At 34.6% G+C, this 15580-nt stretch overlaps 3 protein-coding genes across 4 annotated transcripts; 1 reads left to right on the forward strand and 2 right to left on the reverse strand.

The window, feature by feature from the left end:
* Positions 1-121: 121 nt before the first annotated feature.
* Positions 122-1977, reverse strand: LOC18596875 (CBS domain-containing protein CBSX5-like). The gene is made up of 2 exons (XM_007025606.3): positions 1495-1977; positions 122-1342 (listed from the first exon to the last, which is right to left on the reverse strand). The coding sequence occupies exons 1-2, from the start codon at positions 1845-1847 to the stop codon at positions 502-504; spliced, it is 1194 nt and encodes a 397-aa protein (XP_007025668.3). The 5' UTR covers positions 1848-1977; the 3' UTR covers positions 122-501.
* A 6109-nt stretch (positions 1978-8086) lies between these two features.
* Positions 8087-9425, forward strand: LOC18596877 (stem-specific protein TSJT1-like). Its single transcript, XM_007025608.3, has 3 exons — positions 8087-8430; positions 8541-8781; positions 8889-9425. The coding sequence occupies exons 1-3, from the start codon at positions 8219-8221 to the stop codon at positions 9201-9203; spliced, it is 768 nt and encodes a 255-aa protein (XP_007025670.3). The 5' UTR covers positions 8087-8218; the 3' UTR covers positions 9204-9425.
* Positions 9426-9608: 183 nt separating this feature from the next.
* On the reverse strand, positions 9609-14595 carry LOC18596878 (trafficking protein particle complex subunit-like protein). Of its 2 annotated transcripts, XM_007025609.3 has the most exons (12): positions 14119-14592; positions 13940-14024; positions 13404-13534; positions 13199-13301; positions 13012-13026; positions 12323-12468; positions 11980-12175; positions 11691-11765; positions 11370-11486; positions 10630-10674; positions 10255-10353; positions 9609-10142 (listed from the first exon to the last, which is right to left on the reverse strand). In XM_007025609.3, exons 1-12 carry the CDS (start codon positions 14406-14408, stop codon positions 10122-10124), a joined length of 1323 nt encoding a protein of 440 aa, XP_007025671.3. In that variant the 5' UTR covers positions 14409-14592; the 3' UTR covers positions 9609-10121. The 2 variants fall into 2 exon arrangements, with proteins under 2 accessions (XP_007025671.3, XP_088663729.1); XM_088807603.1 differs by lacking the exons at positions 9609-10142; positions 10255-10353 and having other exon boundaries at positions 10630-10696; positions 14119-14595.
* Positions 14596-15580: the final 985 nt, after the last annotated feature.

Here is a 15580-nt window from a genome sequence, read left to right on the forward strand (position 1 = left end):
ATAGTTGGACCTCCTTGGATGTTTTTGTTGATATGTTTTCTCAAGTTTGATTGCTCTTTATTCATTTCCAACATATAGTCAGACTTCTGGTTAATGCTTATTCTGCAAGAATACTACAATATAATAGTAAAACTGATTGGATATCTAGTATATTCTAGTCTTGTAGAAGTTGACATTTCTTCAAGGTCCGTGCCGACCACAGGACAATGTCTAAATGATTCAAAACCGATCTATAGACAGCATGCCTTTGTTAAGAGGTCTGAAAGAGAGGATGTCATGTATCTTCCAAATATAACAGGCCTTGAAACTCCTAAGCTAAAATTCGTTTCATTTAACTCATAAATATTTCTCCATTAAATCAATTACTTCAGCTTGATTGTCTTTTTAAGGTTCTGAATCTCCCTGAATTTATACATTGGATCATAACCACCAAATATAGGTTCAATTATGGATTTTCTTTGTGTTTTCTGGTGTTATGTTCTGGATCTTTCTACACTAATCCTAAGCCATAGACCTCAATCGTTCCCGGAAAACTTTCATCATTCCCGCAAAGGTGACAATCCCAGCTAAGGTTCCATCGTCTTCGACAACCCACACGTAACTTACACGGTGTGCAAGTGCCTGAATCATCACTGCCACCAACGAGCTCCATGGATAACACACAATCGCCTCTGATCTCCTCACCAATCTAGCTGAATACCCTCCTAACCTCCCACCCCTCCCCACCCCAAACTCCTCATCCGACGAAGATGAATACGATGATGAAAACGAAGCTCCCGACGAGATCCCTGAATCTTCTTCCATCAATTCCAAAGCTTGCTCTAGATTTCTCTCCTGCAACCTCTCTTTCACCAACTGAATTAAGTCCTCCGGCCGTCCACCGCAGTCTATATAAGCCATCAAATCGCCAGCTGAAAGGGTAGCAATGGCAGCCGCCACATCCTCCCCACAAGAATTCAACGTGAAAGGCGAAATTTCGCCGATCAACTTGCCGTCAGTGTCGACGATAGCAACGGACGTTTGCATCTCAAGGGACTGAGCAATGAAGGGTAAGGCCAAAGAAGCCGGGTCATCATAATGGACGGCCAGGATGTTCTGGGTGTCGATGATGTTAAGGGAGTTGATCGGATTGACAGGGGTGGGGCTGAAAAGGCCAATGGAATTGAGAAGGTAACGGATTATATCTTCTTGAGTGAGCCAACAATATTCGCGGTTGTTGTGAAGGGTTGAATTAGAAAGAGTTATCTGGAGAAGCTTTTTCCTGGAATTCGTGGTGCCGCTTTCCAATGGTATCACAAGATTCTGGGCGCCTTCCAGAATCAGATCCATAGCCTCCACCAAGCTGAAAAATTAAACAAGAATTTAATTAGATTAACGTATGGTGTGCTTTACCATATCTTAAGAAACTGATATATTTGAATGATTCAAATAAAAACTGAAACAGAAAAACAAAAACGCGTCATTGACCCATACAAAAAAAATAAAAAAACCAACCTTGCGTTAGGTTCTAAATGTCTGATAAGGCCAGGAACCTTAGGAATTAGGACAGAAACTGGAGCCTGAAGGGCTGTCCCAGGGTTCGACAGGTTTTCTTCCTTACACAAAAAGCAAATGATATCCACCATGCAAACTTTGCCTACACAACGACACTCCTCAAAACCGGCGTCAGTCTTGTCGGCGTCCGGCAGATGACGATGATCGCAGTTCCAAACGCTAATATAGTTGTCCCCGAATCTTTTCAAAACCGACAACGCGTGGCCAACCGTCGCGGAGATAGAGAGGGACCTCAGCGCAGGCTTTCCAAGGCATAGGTCGGATACTTCACGCTCCAATAAACTCACTGCCATGCACGACCGGAGAGAAATGAGAGAGCTTGTTCTTTAAATGGATGTTTCTAGAGAAATGGAGGCGATGAAGTTTTCACGGTGTGAAGGGACGGTGATGACTTCCACAAAACTAAAGAGCTGGAGGGAACTTCGGTGGGCGCATGTGATATTTATAGGAAGTTAGTAACCGGGAATACCCGGTCAGCCGGGTAATAATATTTGAAACGGGTATGGGTTGTAGTGAGAGTGGGGCCCGAATTAGAACCGTTTACAGCTATGAAGATTGTGTTGCTTCGAAAATCAGAAATCGGGAGACTCTGATTGATTTGTCTTTCCATTTTCTTAATGCAAAGCTATGGTAACTGGTGAAAGAGATTTTAAATTGGGCCAGCTTGGGTTTGGTTGGCAACTTGTCTTGGTAAATTATTGTTTAATTAAGCAGTTTTTCTTGGAAGGTTAAGGCAAGTGAAAAGGCTAGTGTGTTAATTCTCTTTAAACCGAACATTATTGACCAATTGATAAACTTTTTTTGGTTGGTTATTGTTGGTGAATATGGTTAACCATTCATAATTTCTTACTATAAATAGGGTAAATTTTATCTACCTCTCTTCTAATTTTAACTTTTCTAAAATGATATTTGTAGTTTTTTAATTAATATAATTGTGAATAATTTCTATTCTTCTAAAAAATTAATATGTTAATTTACATTATAAAATTAGCAAAATATTTTCAATTCAAAGTTAATCTATTTGTTCATAGTAAAAGGTATTTTACTTAATCATTTGTAAGAATATAAATTATCTACATGATGTTAATCGTGAAAAAAAATTCTTAATGTTAATTGAAAAAAAAAATCATATTCATGTAACAAACTTAAAAATCTAAAAAATATAAGTAGACTTTGTCCTTCAAAATAATTTATAAGTTAAAAATAATGGGTTTATTTCGTTGTATAAATTTCGGCCATTCTTATCATAATTTGTATAACTTTTTATTACAATATTATATATAATACAATATTTATTTTTTAATGTCATTTAGAAAAATAACTTTTTATATTACAGAAGTATGATTTGAAAGCTTGCAATTTTAATCTATTTATTATAACCAAATTATATAATTGGAACTAAGAAATTTTTATAATTATAATTAATTAACTATTATAATTAATTAAACTTATCTGGTGCCGTATATAAAATTGTCAAGTCTAAAATTATATATTAATACCAGACCAAGCAAGCTTAAGCCTAACTTGCGCAGCCGAGAGCAGGTAGTAAACAGCCAGGTCGTTTACTATCCCTCTCGACGTCCAGAAATTAATGTAACTTGGGATCTTTCAGCAGCATAGAATCGTACCAGAGAAAGATATGTGAACAGAATTCATGTTAAGCTTTTATGTACGGACGAGCTGTCCTTTTCCTTGCAGGGAGATATTTTCAAAGCCTGATAAATTCCAACAGCAAATTTGATTTGCTTTCTCCAAAACGCTTGGGGGATGCTCCTTTGTCAATTGAATTCCATTAATGCGATCTGGCGGGTATATTTGGGAATATCTGTTGGTTTTGCCGACTGGTGTGCAAGTGAAAGACCTTCTCTTCAGTCTTCATTAATGCTTTAAAAGCTCTGTGAACTTGAGCCACAGCCACAACCTAGAGTTTTAGGCTGCCTTATCTATTACTAGCCGTCGACTCCAAACCCCGAGTTCAATGAAAATACATCAATTTTCTAATCTAAATGCAGAAAAAACCCCATGGTCGTGCCGGTCATTTCATTTCTTTTACCAACTACATTAAAGACAAGTCCCGGGTTCAACCTGGGCAGGCTGCTTTTTCCAAATTCTTCCCATTCGAGAGGAAAAAGTTAAAGGTCATTTGTCAAAAATATAACTTTGGCCTAATTCTTCTGAGGTGATATCTGTGGAATGCTGGAATTCAATTGGAAAAAGTGCGTCAAGAGCCTATCATAATTAGTTTGTCAACATGGTCTTGTCATATGTGTATATGCATCTGCCTAACTTAAATCTCAAATAATAAATCCAAAATTTAAAAAATATTAAATTTAATTTGGAGAACAAAAAGTGTTACTTTTCTTTTCTTTTTTTAAAAAAAGGCCAACTTTTAAAAAAGTTAATATATATAAATATTTTGAGATATGATTTTTTATTATTTTTTACTAAACTTTCATATCTTATCTATATCCGTATGTGTTGTAATTATCGGATATTATAATACTCTATTTTCCTAAATTTTTAAAGGTCATAATTTAATTACAAAGGACAGAAAGTTTATATATATATTCTCTTACAAATTGGGGAAAACATTCATTCATAAGGGTCCAAAAAAATTAACTTACATGAAGGTTGAAAGAGACCACACATTGCCGCATGAAAAATGACCTAAGTTTTTTTATTATGGATTACAAAATTTTCTAGTGTAATGTGATGAAATTTTGACTATATTGAGGATCGTCAAGGGTTAAGCCACTTGAGCGACGTACAGCCTTTGCCCAATATTTTCCAATAAGATGCAACGTACAGCCCTTATTAAAATTGACATTTAACCGATCTTTATTCTTTACCACATTCAACATGTTCATTGCATCCAACCATCAAATTCCATATTATAGATATATCCACTAAATTCCGGCAGGTTTTCTTTTACGAAAATCACATCAAGAATTAATAAGGGAAAATGACAAAAAGAAATGTGAGGATTCTCTTAAGATATGAATGAATAAAACCAATTGATATTTTGAGGAACTAGAACAAAGGTTAAAATTTACTATTTAATTATTGTTAAAAATTTATAAAGATATTATTGTTAAAAATATTAAAGTATATTTAAAAGTGTATTATTAATGATCGAATTATTTGGCCGGTCCGATTATAAACTTTGGGTATTAAAATTTAATTCAAATATATTAAAAAATTGATACCTTTAATTAATTTTAAATTGAAATGAAAATAATCGAATCGATTTAATCAAAATTCAATTAATTCAATGGATTATTCCTTGTCAATCCAATTTTGCTCAATCCTAAGTATAAGTGAGAATTAAAGGTATCAAATCAAATTTTTTTATTGAATAGTTTTGAATTTGAATAATACATTTCGTGTTTATTTTCAAGTTCAAAACATAATCCTATTTAGAAAATAATATTTAGGATTATTAATTATTTTGCAACTTTGAATTGGATTTCACATGAGTTTAATCCAAACTATTTGTTCCATTTTACTGTACAGTTATTATATCCAATCGTGTTGAAGCATTGGTCGAATGTGGATATTAATTAGTATTATTTTTCTATTTTTGGCGGCCAAAAATAGTTAAAGGCCTCACCTGTAGAAAACGGGTGCCATGGGCAAGGAGCAACCCGATCCCTTGCTGCGTCAGCGCTGACGTTAACTAAACTGGACTGAATTGTGGTCCCTGAAAATCTAACGAGACGAGCCTGGTTACAAAGACCACAACAAAGAGGAATGGGGAGTACACGGAGTGTCCATGCTACCTGTCGGATTAAGGACACGTGTAGATAGCAATCAGTCATCACCTTCCGCGCTTAAGACGCGTTCGGTTTCACTTAGATAAAAGAATATCCATCGGTAGGATCTATTACAACGTGAAGACAAACAAGTCGCTGTCCCACCGCGTACACGTAACTGTACTCAATCCGTACTGACGTTAGAACAATGTTCCACGTATCTCAAACCGGCGAATGCTATTGTCTTTGATCTTCTAAGGATGATTGAATTTGCCAAGGAGAAAACACAGGAAATGGCTAATACTGGTAGGCTCATCGCCATCAATCAATTTGTTGAATGTTCGAATCATTATCCAAATGACTCCCTAAAAATGAAAGATCAAGAACATGACAAGTTAACAATAAAAACTCATATTTTTTACCATATTCTTATCAATAATGCTAAGAGATGCAAGATTTTGCATCTTTTTGTATAATTTTATACGAATAATTAAACGTAACAAAATAAAATACAATAATTCGTTCGAAATTGACTCGATACTAATAATCATTTTATTTTAAATCGAGTTATTGATGATAACAAATTTTTAATATAGTAAATAGTGATTATTTTCTAAAAATAAAAAAAGTTAGGATTTTTAAGATTTGTTAATGATTTTTTTAAAGTACTTTTTATGATTAGTTAAAATACCATTTTTAAGCTACTAGAGTTCGATTATTAGATGCTTATAGTTAAGGATGGTTAGTTTAGAAAAGATAGTTGTATTTTTGCACTGTTTTTTTATTAAATTCAAGAGGAGACAAATGCATTAATTATAAATTTCTTTCTTTAAATAACAACTTAACCGGTGTTATTAAATACTAGTTAACATGTTTAATGATAAAGTTTTGGTATTAAATATAGTAATTAACAATTAATATGATAAATTTCAATGCGTTAGGAAAAGATATTACCTAATATAATGTAGTAATCTTTAATATAAAAAGTGCTTATAAGGCACTAGTTTGATTTCTGTGATGTCGTTGGTTTTTCTTTTGGGACTCCCTTTGAACATGTTAAGTTGTGCTCTGTTTATTGCTATTTAGTTCAAGTAAGAGAACAAAAAGATGAAGGAAACATATAAGAAATGTTTTGTTAATATTAATTAGTATTCCTTTTAGGCTTTCAAGCAACACAGCCATTTATACTTCTAAGTACCAGAACAAATTGATCAATTTGGACCCATTTGAAAGGAAAGCTGCCGGACTCAGACCCAACACAGCGAGTTGATAACAAAACATTTCGGGCCTATTTCTGTTTTAATAAGAACAGGGATCCAGGCTAAGCCTAGTTCAGAAGATGGGCTTGGTTCATTTGGACCGAGCCGGGGCTTGTTGGACTTAGGACCTGGAGAGGGCCGGCTAAGGACCGCGTCATAGTTGGATTACAAGGTCCTGGAATTGTTTGACCGTCTGGTTTGCATACGTGGAATGTCGATTGCTCGTCCTGTCGCCACCAGACAGCCTTGAAAGTCAGCGTCGGAAATAATGTGCTGACTGGATTCATCGTCACACTTTCTTTTTAATTCGTGGCTGTGGATAAGCGCGTTAGGCAGATTCCTTGATTCCCTTCTACCCACTAAGGTACTATCCAAAACAACATTAAAATAGGCAAGTGCTTATCAAGTTATCATCCCATAAAAAAAGTTTGACGGTTTCTAAATAATTAATATAATTTGATATTTTTTAATTTATTTATATGATGTAAATAATTATAAAGCATAATGAAGATTAATATGTAAATTTGCAAGTCTATATACACATATGCAAATTTTTGGACTTTAAATTACACATGATTAATAATTTTTTATTTTGATGATTATTTTTATAATTCGATTCAAAAAATGAATTAAAATGGTAATTCTTGATTATGAAATTATTCATTAAATATGTGAAATAATTATTTTAGATACTCCCATGTCATTATTTTGTCTTGTTAAGGAATAGAATAAAATAGTTAATTTTTATTTAGTTTCATGATTATTTTTTACAAATTTATCAAAGGTTAAGTTATAAGAAAAGAAGAAATAAGGAAAGAGAAAAATAGAGGCTTTTCGGAACCAGATTCTATCGCTGGTGAATTGGAGAGAAAGAGAGAAAAAAAAATAAAAAGCGAGGGGGAAAAGAAAAAATTATAATAATAGCAGTACTAAATTTGTATTAATTAATTATAATTATTATTTTCATTATAATTTAATGATTAAATTATAAGAAGTTAAATATATTTTTTTACATTTATTTAAATCATATTCTTAAACCAATCGTATAAATTAATACGATTATTAATATATTCAATTTCAATGAATTAAACCTTATAGCAACAATTCGATGTTATTATTTCATTTCGTTGATTCAATGTTCTGTAACAGTTGTAAAATAATTAAATTTAAAATTTCTATGGAAAAGGTGTGGGATTTGAAAGGAAAGCATAAATTAAAAAAAGTTCCCTCCTAATGTCCCACCTGATCATTGGCCAAGCTCATTTTACAATAATCTGTAAGCTTTAAGATTCTTAAATATAGATAGCAAAATCCAAACCACCACGTTCCTGTCTCTTTTGCGAAATAATTTAACATCTTAAAGAAGAAAAAGAAAAACAAGGACACTGGAGAAGCGGTTGTGGAACAATCTACCTTCAGATCTTGACGTGTAATCTAAGCATCGGTTGTCGAGTTTTGGATAATGTTGCCACGTTATCAAGGCTCTCCCCTCAATTATATATAACCCACGGATCACGGCGTTTTTCAATATCCCATTTGGTCTTTCTTTAGTTTACTCTCTCAAGTTCTCAAGCAACCTGTGTTATTTTTGGTTTGAATCAATCTCCGATCTCTTTAAAGAAGAGAATTTCTAGTTTGATTGAGGAACAAGAAATGTTGGCAATATTCAACAAAGGGTTAGTGAACCCACCGAAGGAACTGCACAGTCCAGCTTCGGTCAGTTCATCTAGGAAGCCTAAGCTTCCGGTGGAAATCCTCGAGGATTTTCTCTCTGCAAATCCCAACAATGCATTCTCTATTGGCTTCGGAGCTGCAGCTTCCTTAGCTTATGTTCCACAACAGAATTCTTGCACCACTTACCAAAGGTATCTCTTTCTGTTCCCTTATATGCACATTAATTACACCAGAACAAACCCCCCTTTTTTTGTTTAATGTTTCTGATCAAAAGTTGTTGGGTCTGATGAAAAATTTGCAGGTTGTTTTGTGGAGTGGATGAAATATACTGCATCTTCTTAGGAAGTCTGAACAACCTTTGCAGCCTTCTCAGGCAGTATGGTCTGTCAAAAGGCACAAACGAGGCAATGTTTATCATCGAGGCATACAGGACCCTCCGGGACCGTGGCCCCTACCCAGCCCATCAGGTCCTCAAGGATCTTGAAGGAAGCTATGGATTTGTGGTCTATGATGGCAAGGCTGGAAGTGTATTTGCTGCATTGGTAAGATCTTCTTCCAAGCTCATAAAACAAAAAAAAAGAAAAAGAAAAAATTGGGATGATTTCAACTGTCTATATTCTTACAAGTTTTATAATTTACTGGTGTGTAGGGTGCAGATGAAGCGGTTAACCTCTTCTGGGGTATTGCAGCTGATGGATCTGTGGTTGTTTCAGACAACTTGAAGGTCATAAAAGAAAGCTGTGCTAAATCATTTGCACCATTTCCAGCAGGGTGTATGTTCCACAGCGAGCAAGGATTGATGAGTTTTGAGCATCCAAGGAGCGAAATGAAGGCAATGCCAAGAATTGATAGCGAAGGGGTGATGTGCGGTGCCGACTTCAAGGCCGATGTTCAGTCAAGAATAAGCAGCATGCCGCGCGTGGGCAGCGAAGCCAACTGGGCGCTGCGAGGCTCCACAGCTTGAATCATATTTTCACTCATGACCCACAATTGTATTCCTTCTGATTTTTGTGTTTTTCTTGGCTTTATTCCTTGTTTTTGATTTTTCCTAGGTCAGTCGGAACTGACTTCGCCACTGTAAAAAAGTGCCTTGTGAACATGAAAAGGCATGTTTGATAAATAAAATGCAAAAAAAAAAAAAAAAAGGGAATTCGCTGATTAGCAAGTAGGTTTCCCCTTTCCTCAACTTAGAAGTGTGATTCAAGAACAAGCATATTGAAGATATCTCAGTCATATCTGTAGGAGGGACGGATGGGAAACAGGTTTGTTTTTAAAGCATTAACGCTTGTTTGTTTCAGGTACATCAACACTTCAATGCAATAGAGTAGATACACATTGGTTTATAATGACTCATGACACAATCTAGCAATTCAAACTAAGGGTATTGCCAATTCAAATTTAATATGCTGGAAAAACAGTGTTGCGAGAATCACCTGAAAAACCGGCTATTTTCCAGCTCTTTTAACTTAATTTCACAATTTAATCAAGTACATCTGTGTTCTGTAGACTAAACATAAAGCTTGCTGACATCCTAATGTATGACAAGGAACAAATATGGAAGTGTCTATCATGAACAGACTGCGTAGATCTGGATTTGATTCCTCGGAAGTGATGGAAACAGGCATATTTCAAGGAGGCCATCTGCCCTTTCATGCAGGGAATGCAAGTCATAGAAAAAGATGGCGGAAAGACACCCTTGCAATTGATCACAGGCAATGGTACAAAATGAACTAGCTTGCTGCTTCATCGCTGCTCAATCTAATCAATGCCAGTGACCTTACACACCAAAGCATCTTTTGCTCAGTTGAGGAATGATTCTCCTAGTAATTCGTAACATAAATCAACCTTCAGGAAGCCTAGCCAATCAGAACTACTTGATAATTCAATCTGACTCCACAAAGATCTGCAATGCAATGAAAAGATACAACAGAAATGAACCAGTAATATACATCTTAAAACTGATATTACCAATTTGAGATGGCAAGAAAATATATTAGAATGAATATGAAACCAACCTCCACATCTGGCAATGAGTCATAAGTTTTCTTATCTCTTGTGTCAGACACCGTAATTCCACTAATTTTCTGGACTCCAACTTTAGTTGCAATCAGATTCTGCACATGCAAAGAACCCAGAAATTATAAATGGAGTGAAAACATAAACAGAAACACAGCTTGTCAAGAAGCTGCAGATGGAGTAGCAGCACAACTGGTGAACAGTATTCACTGCATTTTCAGAAATTTATACAAGGGAGAAGAAGTAGAACAATCAGTATCAAATAATACGATAGCTTCCATTTGATACTAAGTGATTGCATGTTCAAGTCCAGGCTGAAGCCATAGTTAAAACAAACTGATTGAGATTGTATGGTCCAGAAATATTCTTCATACCAGATGGAAATCAGTGGAACCAGATGCCTCCACCTGCGGTAATGCCTGCACAGAAGTGTCAATAAGACTATCACAGTAAATAAGAAAAAGAACAAGGAAAAAAAAAGCATTATAACTAAAATTTATTTATGCTGTTAAGATACTAATAATCTTGTTAGAAGACAAACCAAAGCAAGTCATCTAAGTCATGCTTGAGGTTCAACATTGCACAAGGCATTCAACTACCTCATAACTGTACAAAGTCCCTCATGCTAACTAAAGTAAAAAAATAAATGAACAAATAAATACAACTATAAAAGAAACATTATCCCATTACTTTTGGGTTGATGGGCCAGGTTTAAGTGATCCTCAGTTGTCATGACCTAATTACATGGACTGAAATTACCACTACACCTTTCATACATACTTCTCATGCAGACTGGCTAGATTACTTTACATGCCAACAACCACATCTCCCTCTTCATCAAAAAACTCTAAGAATGCAAATTTCAAAACAATTCCTACCATACCTTTCATGTAAACATGTTATGTGGTGTGACTTATCACTTTAGCCAGCACCTACCACATATCTCTCTTCATCAATCTGTTCTTAAAATATAAGTCTCAAGACCTAAACATATTTATCTTTCTCTCTACCTCTCCCTACAGAGGAAAGCTTTAGGTATATATGCTGCTAGAAAACGTGATATTGTAGGCCAAAATTAGCTAAAATAATGTTAGAAGTCAATTCAATCAAATACCATAGTCTGAAGTCCATTAATCATAACAATCTTCTCCTGGTGTGCACTATTTTGCGATAACCAAACCTCAAATGGGCCCAACTCTCTATCAGTATGGTTTGTGAGATTTAGGTGTACCTGCAAACCAGTGATTAAGTCACTTAAAAGTCAATAAACTTACTCAAAAAACACTTCAAGATTAAGCTGAACAAAGCAAAGGAAGAAATTCTTGGGCAGGCGGAATTTGATTGCAGTGCTCTAAAGTTTTGACGTTAGGATGGGCAAAAACTTAACTAGAAGTTTTGCCCAAATGCAAAAAGAAAAGCCTCTAATTATACATACTGAAAAGGGCCGATCCAAATTGATTAGAGATGGAATCTCCAGAATTTGCAACTCGATCTCTTTGCATGTGATGGGCTGAAGAGGAAAAACATATCAGAATGAGTTTGATAATTCATATTTTTCTTTTTGAAATTAATGTAATTCTCAAACTCTTACAATAAACAGAACATAAAGAATTCAACAGTGTTTTTCCTTTCTTTTTTAAGAAAAAGGAAATTTGTTCAATACAGATTTGACAATAGAGAATATGAAACTGGGTCTTTTAAATTTGTAAGAATGCTTAACTTACATTGCCAAGAATTTGCTGTGTTTGCAAGCGGCCAGGTTCACCCAAATTTGTACGCCATGTTATCTGAAATTTACCTAGAATATTAGTCCCCTCTACTTTCACTTGTGCAGAACCATCTGAAGACGATTTCAATTGATAAAGGTAATTGTAAACCCCCCCGCCAGATCTGATAAGAATAGGTTGCTTAAAGATCTCTCTGCCAGTGAATGATTATCAATAAAGAAGAAAAGACTATATTAGCTTTAGCTTAAAAAATCAAAGAGAAAAATAACTAGAACTTCAAAGCACTGCACAGACAAGCTGCTAACAATAAAATAATCAAAATGATATATCCACTACTTACCCAGTTGGCGGATTATCTGCAGGATGGAGTTCATCAGCTTTTAGTGCTGTGGCACTCCAATGCGGAGCAGGTTCGAACTCAACTTGGTCCATATAAAGGTTTGATTTTGTATGATTCTCTATGCAAGCCTCTAAATAGGTAGTTTCCTGATACATTACAGGAAGGATGTGATTTGATGGCACAGATTGAAAGCCAAAGTTGGCTCACAGCTTTTACAATTAATAATGCAGATGATAAGACAATGGTCATAGTATTGGCGCTACTATGGGCTAAACTTGTCATGGACCAACAATTATAAAACCAAAAGAGGAACTCCAATCATAAGATGGTAGTTTTACATATTGCAGAAACTGATTTGCAGCAGAAGGAAAGACACACATTTGGCACACCCACCTTGCTTCTAATGCCACAAATGAGAAACACCAAAAGAGAAATATATATAAGAAAACTCAGAGGTTGGGCTAAATAATGGAGGGTAGCCCTTGCCCTCCCATGATGCTCATGAAGGTGGGATAAAACAGAGGATGTAAAAGAAAACTTTTAGGAATTGATTTGATATCAACTTCATTTAAGCATATTTACCCTTCTATTTCTATACTTTGCATTTTAGAAAAAGAATCAACAGTAGCAGCATGAATATCTGGGCCTTATAAACTTACATAAGAGAATTCAAGTCAATCTCAACCTACCTTGACAACACGGACCTGCACAACAGAGACAAGAAACATTACAATTTTGAATGGAAAAGTATAACAAAGGCCGAGAAAGAGAGAAAATAAAAGAACAAAGTAGAAGTAACAAATGCCTCTGGTGCTCGCCAGGGGCAGCATGTACATTAGATTTATTTTATTCTTTTCTTAAGGCATGGGATGGTACCTTTGTCCTAACTGATAGTGGGTTTGCAACAATGAACTTGAAAAACTGTGGAAGATATTTTCGTTCGCCATCACCATCATTGTATAATGCAGTGCAAACCAGCCTAAAATTTTGTCATGCAACACATCACGGTCAAGTTAGAGGAAAGTAATTAATGAAAGCAATCATATGAGACAGCAAAACAGTTCTCTAAGATATTACATACGTATGAGCTCCAAGTTCCTTGACATCATGCTCCACAATGAAATCATAACGCCCGCCTGCACGTATTGATTCAACAGGTGATTTTGATGTATCCAAGAGGAGGATCCTCTGCCTTTCTGTTTGAATTTCTGCCTATAATAACCGGAAGACTTCTTTATGTTTTGTATAAAATTAATACATATTTTTGAGTGTAAAAGTGTGCATGAATTTGCAAGAAAAATGTCATTTAGGCACTTATCTCAAAGGAGACGATAAACAAGTAAATAGAAAAATATTGAATTTAGATAATCAAAACAAGCTTAAAGAGAAGCACATTATCTGGGGCTTTTCGCATTTCAATGCTAGTAACACAAAAGCTTAGTCAAATTCAATTAAAGAGGGGAAAGAACAGGTCCTACCAAACTACAAAAGAAAATGTCAATAAGTTATCAAATTTTCTGTCGTTTCAAACACATTATCATTGCAGCAGGTAATCAGTAGCCATCAGCTAAATCTTGCGGCAAATTCATCAAAAAGCAACAAATTAAACAGACTGACCTTAATAATAACGTCCCTAACTTCAAAATTAGAGCTGTTATTAATGCTAATATAGCTGCAGAATGTCTCTCCCAAATAAATCGCCCTTTATTAATGTAACCGGAAAAGAAGAATCAATCAGATCAAAAGAAATTAAAAAAACGATTAACAAAAATAAAAACAAAGGGATGCAATGAGACCCGAAGGCTTGGGGGAGGACGAGGAGGCCAGAGAAGCCCATGGCATCGGAGGGGTGGTGGAGGAGGAATCTGTTGCCGTAGGTCAGATCGGAGGAGTCCGTAGACTTACTGACGTAGCTGGACAAGAGTGGAGGGAGGTTAGAGGCGGCGAGTGCATCGTCGAAGATGTCCTCGCCGACAAAGAGGTCGGCGGGGTCCAGGCGGAAGGGAGGTTCGACGTGGAACGATGGCTTGCAAAGCCGCATCACCCTGAATGCCAGGGAATGCGTTCCTTGTTGCGTCGTGCTCATGGCTTAACGCTTTCAGAATTATGAGCAACCCAGAATTTTGCCCTTTGTTCTCTTTGCTAAATTGAGGCTTGAGACTTGAGACACTGTGAGAGAGCAAGATGCCAAGTTATGGAAATGAGCTCTCGCGGTTTCCCTTTTAGCATTTGCCAGGTTCCCCAGGAGCTCGGGTCGTTTTATCTTCAACTGTAGAGCTTACTAATAATCTTTTCTTCGCCTAATTATGCAGATCTAAAAATAATAATAATAAATTTGCATATATAATTATTCAAATTTGATTTAGAAAATAATAGAATTATTCAAATTTGATTTTATTAAATTTAATTATTATTAATTTAATAAAAAAATTCGAATATGATTCAACATTGAATTTAAATCTAAAATTCAAATAAAACTTTAAAATAAAAAAACTAATATTATTATATACTTTATTTTATTTATAAATATTTATAATATTTATAAAGTTTATCAAACTCAAACTCCATTTAATTTATATTTTGATAAATTCAAATTAAACTTCGATAATGATTGAATTAAATTTTATTAATTATTAAATAATTAATCTAAATTGTTTTTGAATAACGTCACAAGTTTACTTTCCTACTAAATCGATATAGAGATTTTGAAATTTGGAGACATTGGTTTATAATTTATAAACAACTTCAATCCAAATAGATATTTGTCGAATCTAATAATCTATGCTCTCTCTTCGAGTTAGTTAGACCAAGTAAATAGGTAAATGTAAATCATGAATAAAGATATATTATAAATGTTTGAGTCAAGTTGAGTTAACACAATACTAAGCTCGAATTTGATTCAATTAAAAAATTCAAGATTCGAACTCAATTTAATATTAATTTTTTATATAAGAAGTTGATTCAAAAAATAATAAAATTACTTAAACTTGATTCTATTAGGTTTGATTAATCACTAATTTAAGAAATAAATTCAAAAACGGATTTAAGCTCAAATATAGATTTCAAATTCAAATAAAACTTTCAAATATAAAAATTAATATTATTATATACTTTATTTTATTTATAAGTATTTAAAAAAAGTTATAAATCATTCAAGTCAAATATTATAAATTCGAATTCAACTTAACTTATTACCATTGAACTAATCTATCGAATAAATCCGAACAGACCACGAATAGCTTGACAGAGTTTACTTCC

This window comes from Theobroma cacao, chromosome 6, assembly GCF_053813885.1.
Source record: "Theobroma cacao isolate CCN51 chromosome 6, ASM5381388v1, whole genome shotgun sequence".
NCBI classification, from domain to species: Eukaryota; Viridiplantae; Streptophyta; class Magnoliopsida; order Malvales; family Malvaceae; genus Theobroma; species Theobroma cacao.

Excerpts from the sequence above, each read along its gene's own strand:
- LOC18596875 (XM_007025606.3), bottom strand. The coding sequence starts at position 1,847 with ATGGCAGTGAGTTTATTGGAGCGTGAAGTATCCGACCTATGCCTTGGA. Across the intron at positions 1,343-1,494 it reads CATTTAGAACCTAACGCAAG|CTTGGTGGAGGCTATGGATC; the intron begins GTTGGTTTTTTT and ends TTAATTTTTCAG.
- LOC18596878 (XM_007025609.3), bottom strand. The coding sequence starts at position 14,408 with ATGAGCACGACGCAACAAGGAACGCATTCCCTGGCATTCAGGGTGATG. Across the intron at positions 13,302-13,403 it reads AAGGAACTTGGAGCTCATAC|GCTGGTTTGCACTGCATTAT; the intron begins GTATGTAATATC and ends ACAAAATTTTAG. Across the intron at positions 10,143-10,254 it reads ACTCATTGCCAGATGTGGAG|ATCTTTGTGGAGTCAGATTG; the intron begins GTTGGTTTCATA and ends ATTGCATTGCAG.
- LOC18596877 (XM_007025608.3), top strand. The coding sequence starts at position 8,219 with ATGTTGGCAATATTCAACAAAGGGTTAGTGAACCCACCGAAGGAACTG. Across the intron at positions 8,431-8,540 it reads TCTTGCACCACTTACCAAAG|GTTGTTTTGTGGAGTGGATG; the intron begins GTATCTCTTTCT and ends AAAAATTTGCAG. Across the intron at positions 8,782-8,888 it reads GAAGTGTATTTGCTGCATTG|GGTGCAGATGAAGCGGTTAA; the intron begins GTAAGATCTTCT and ends ACTGGTGTGTAG.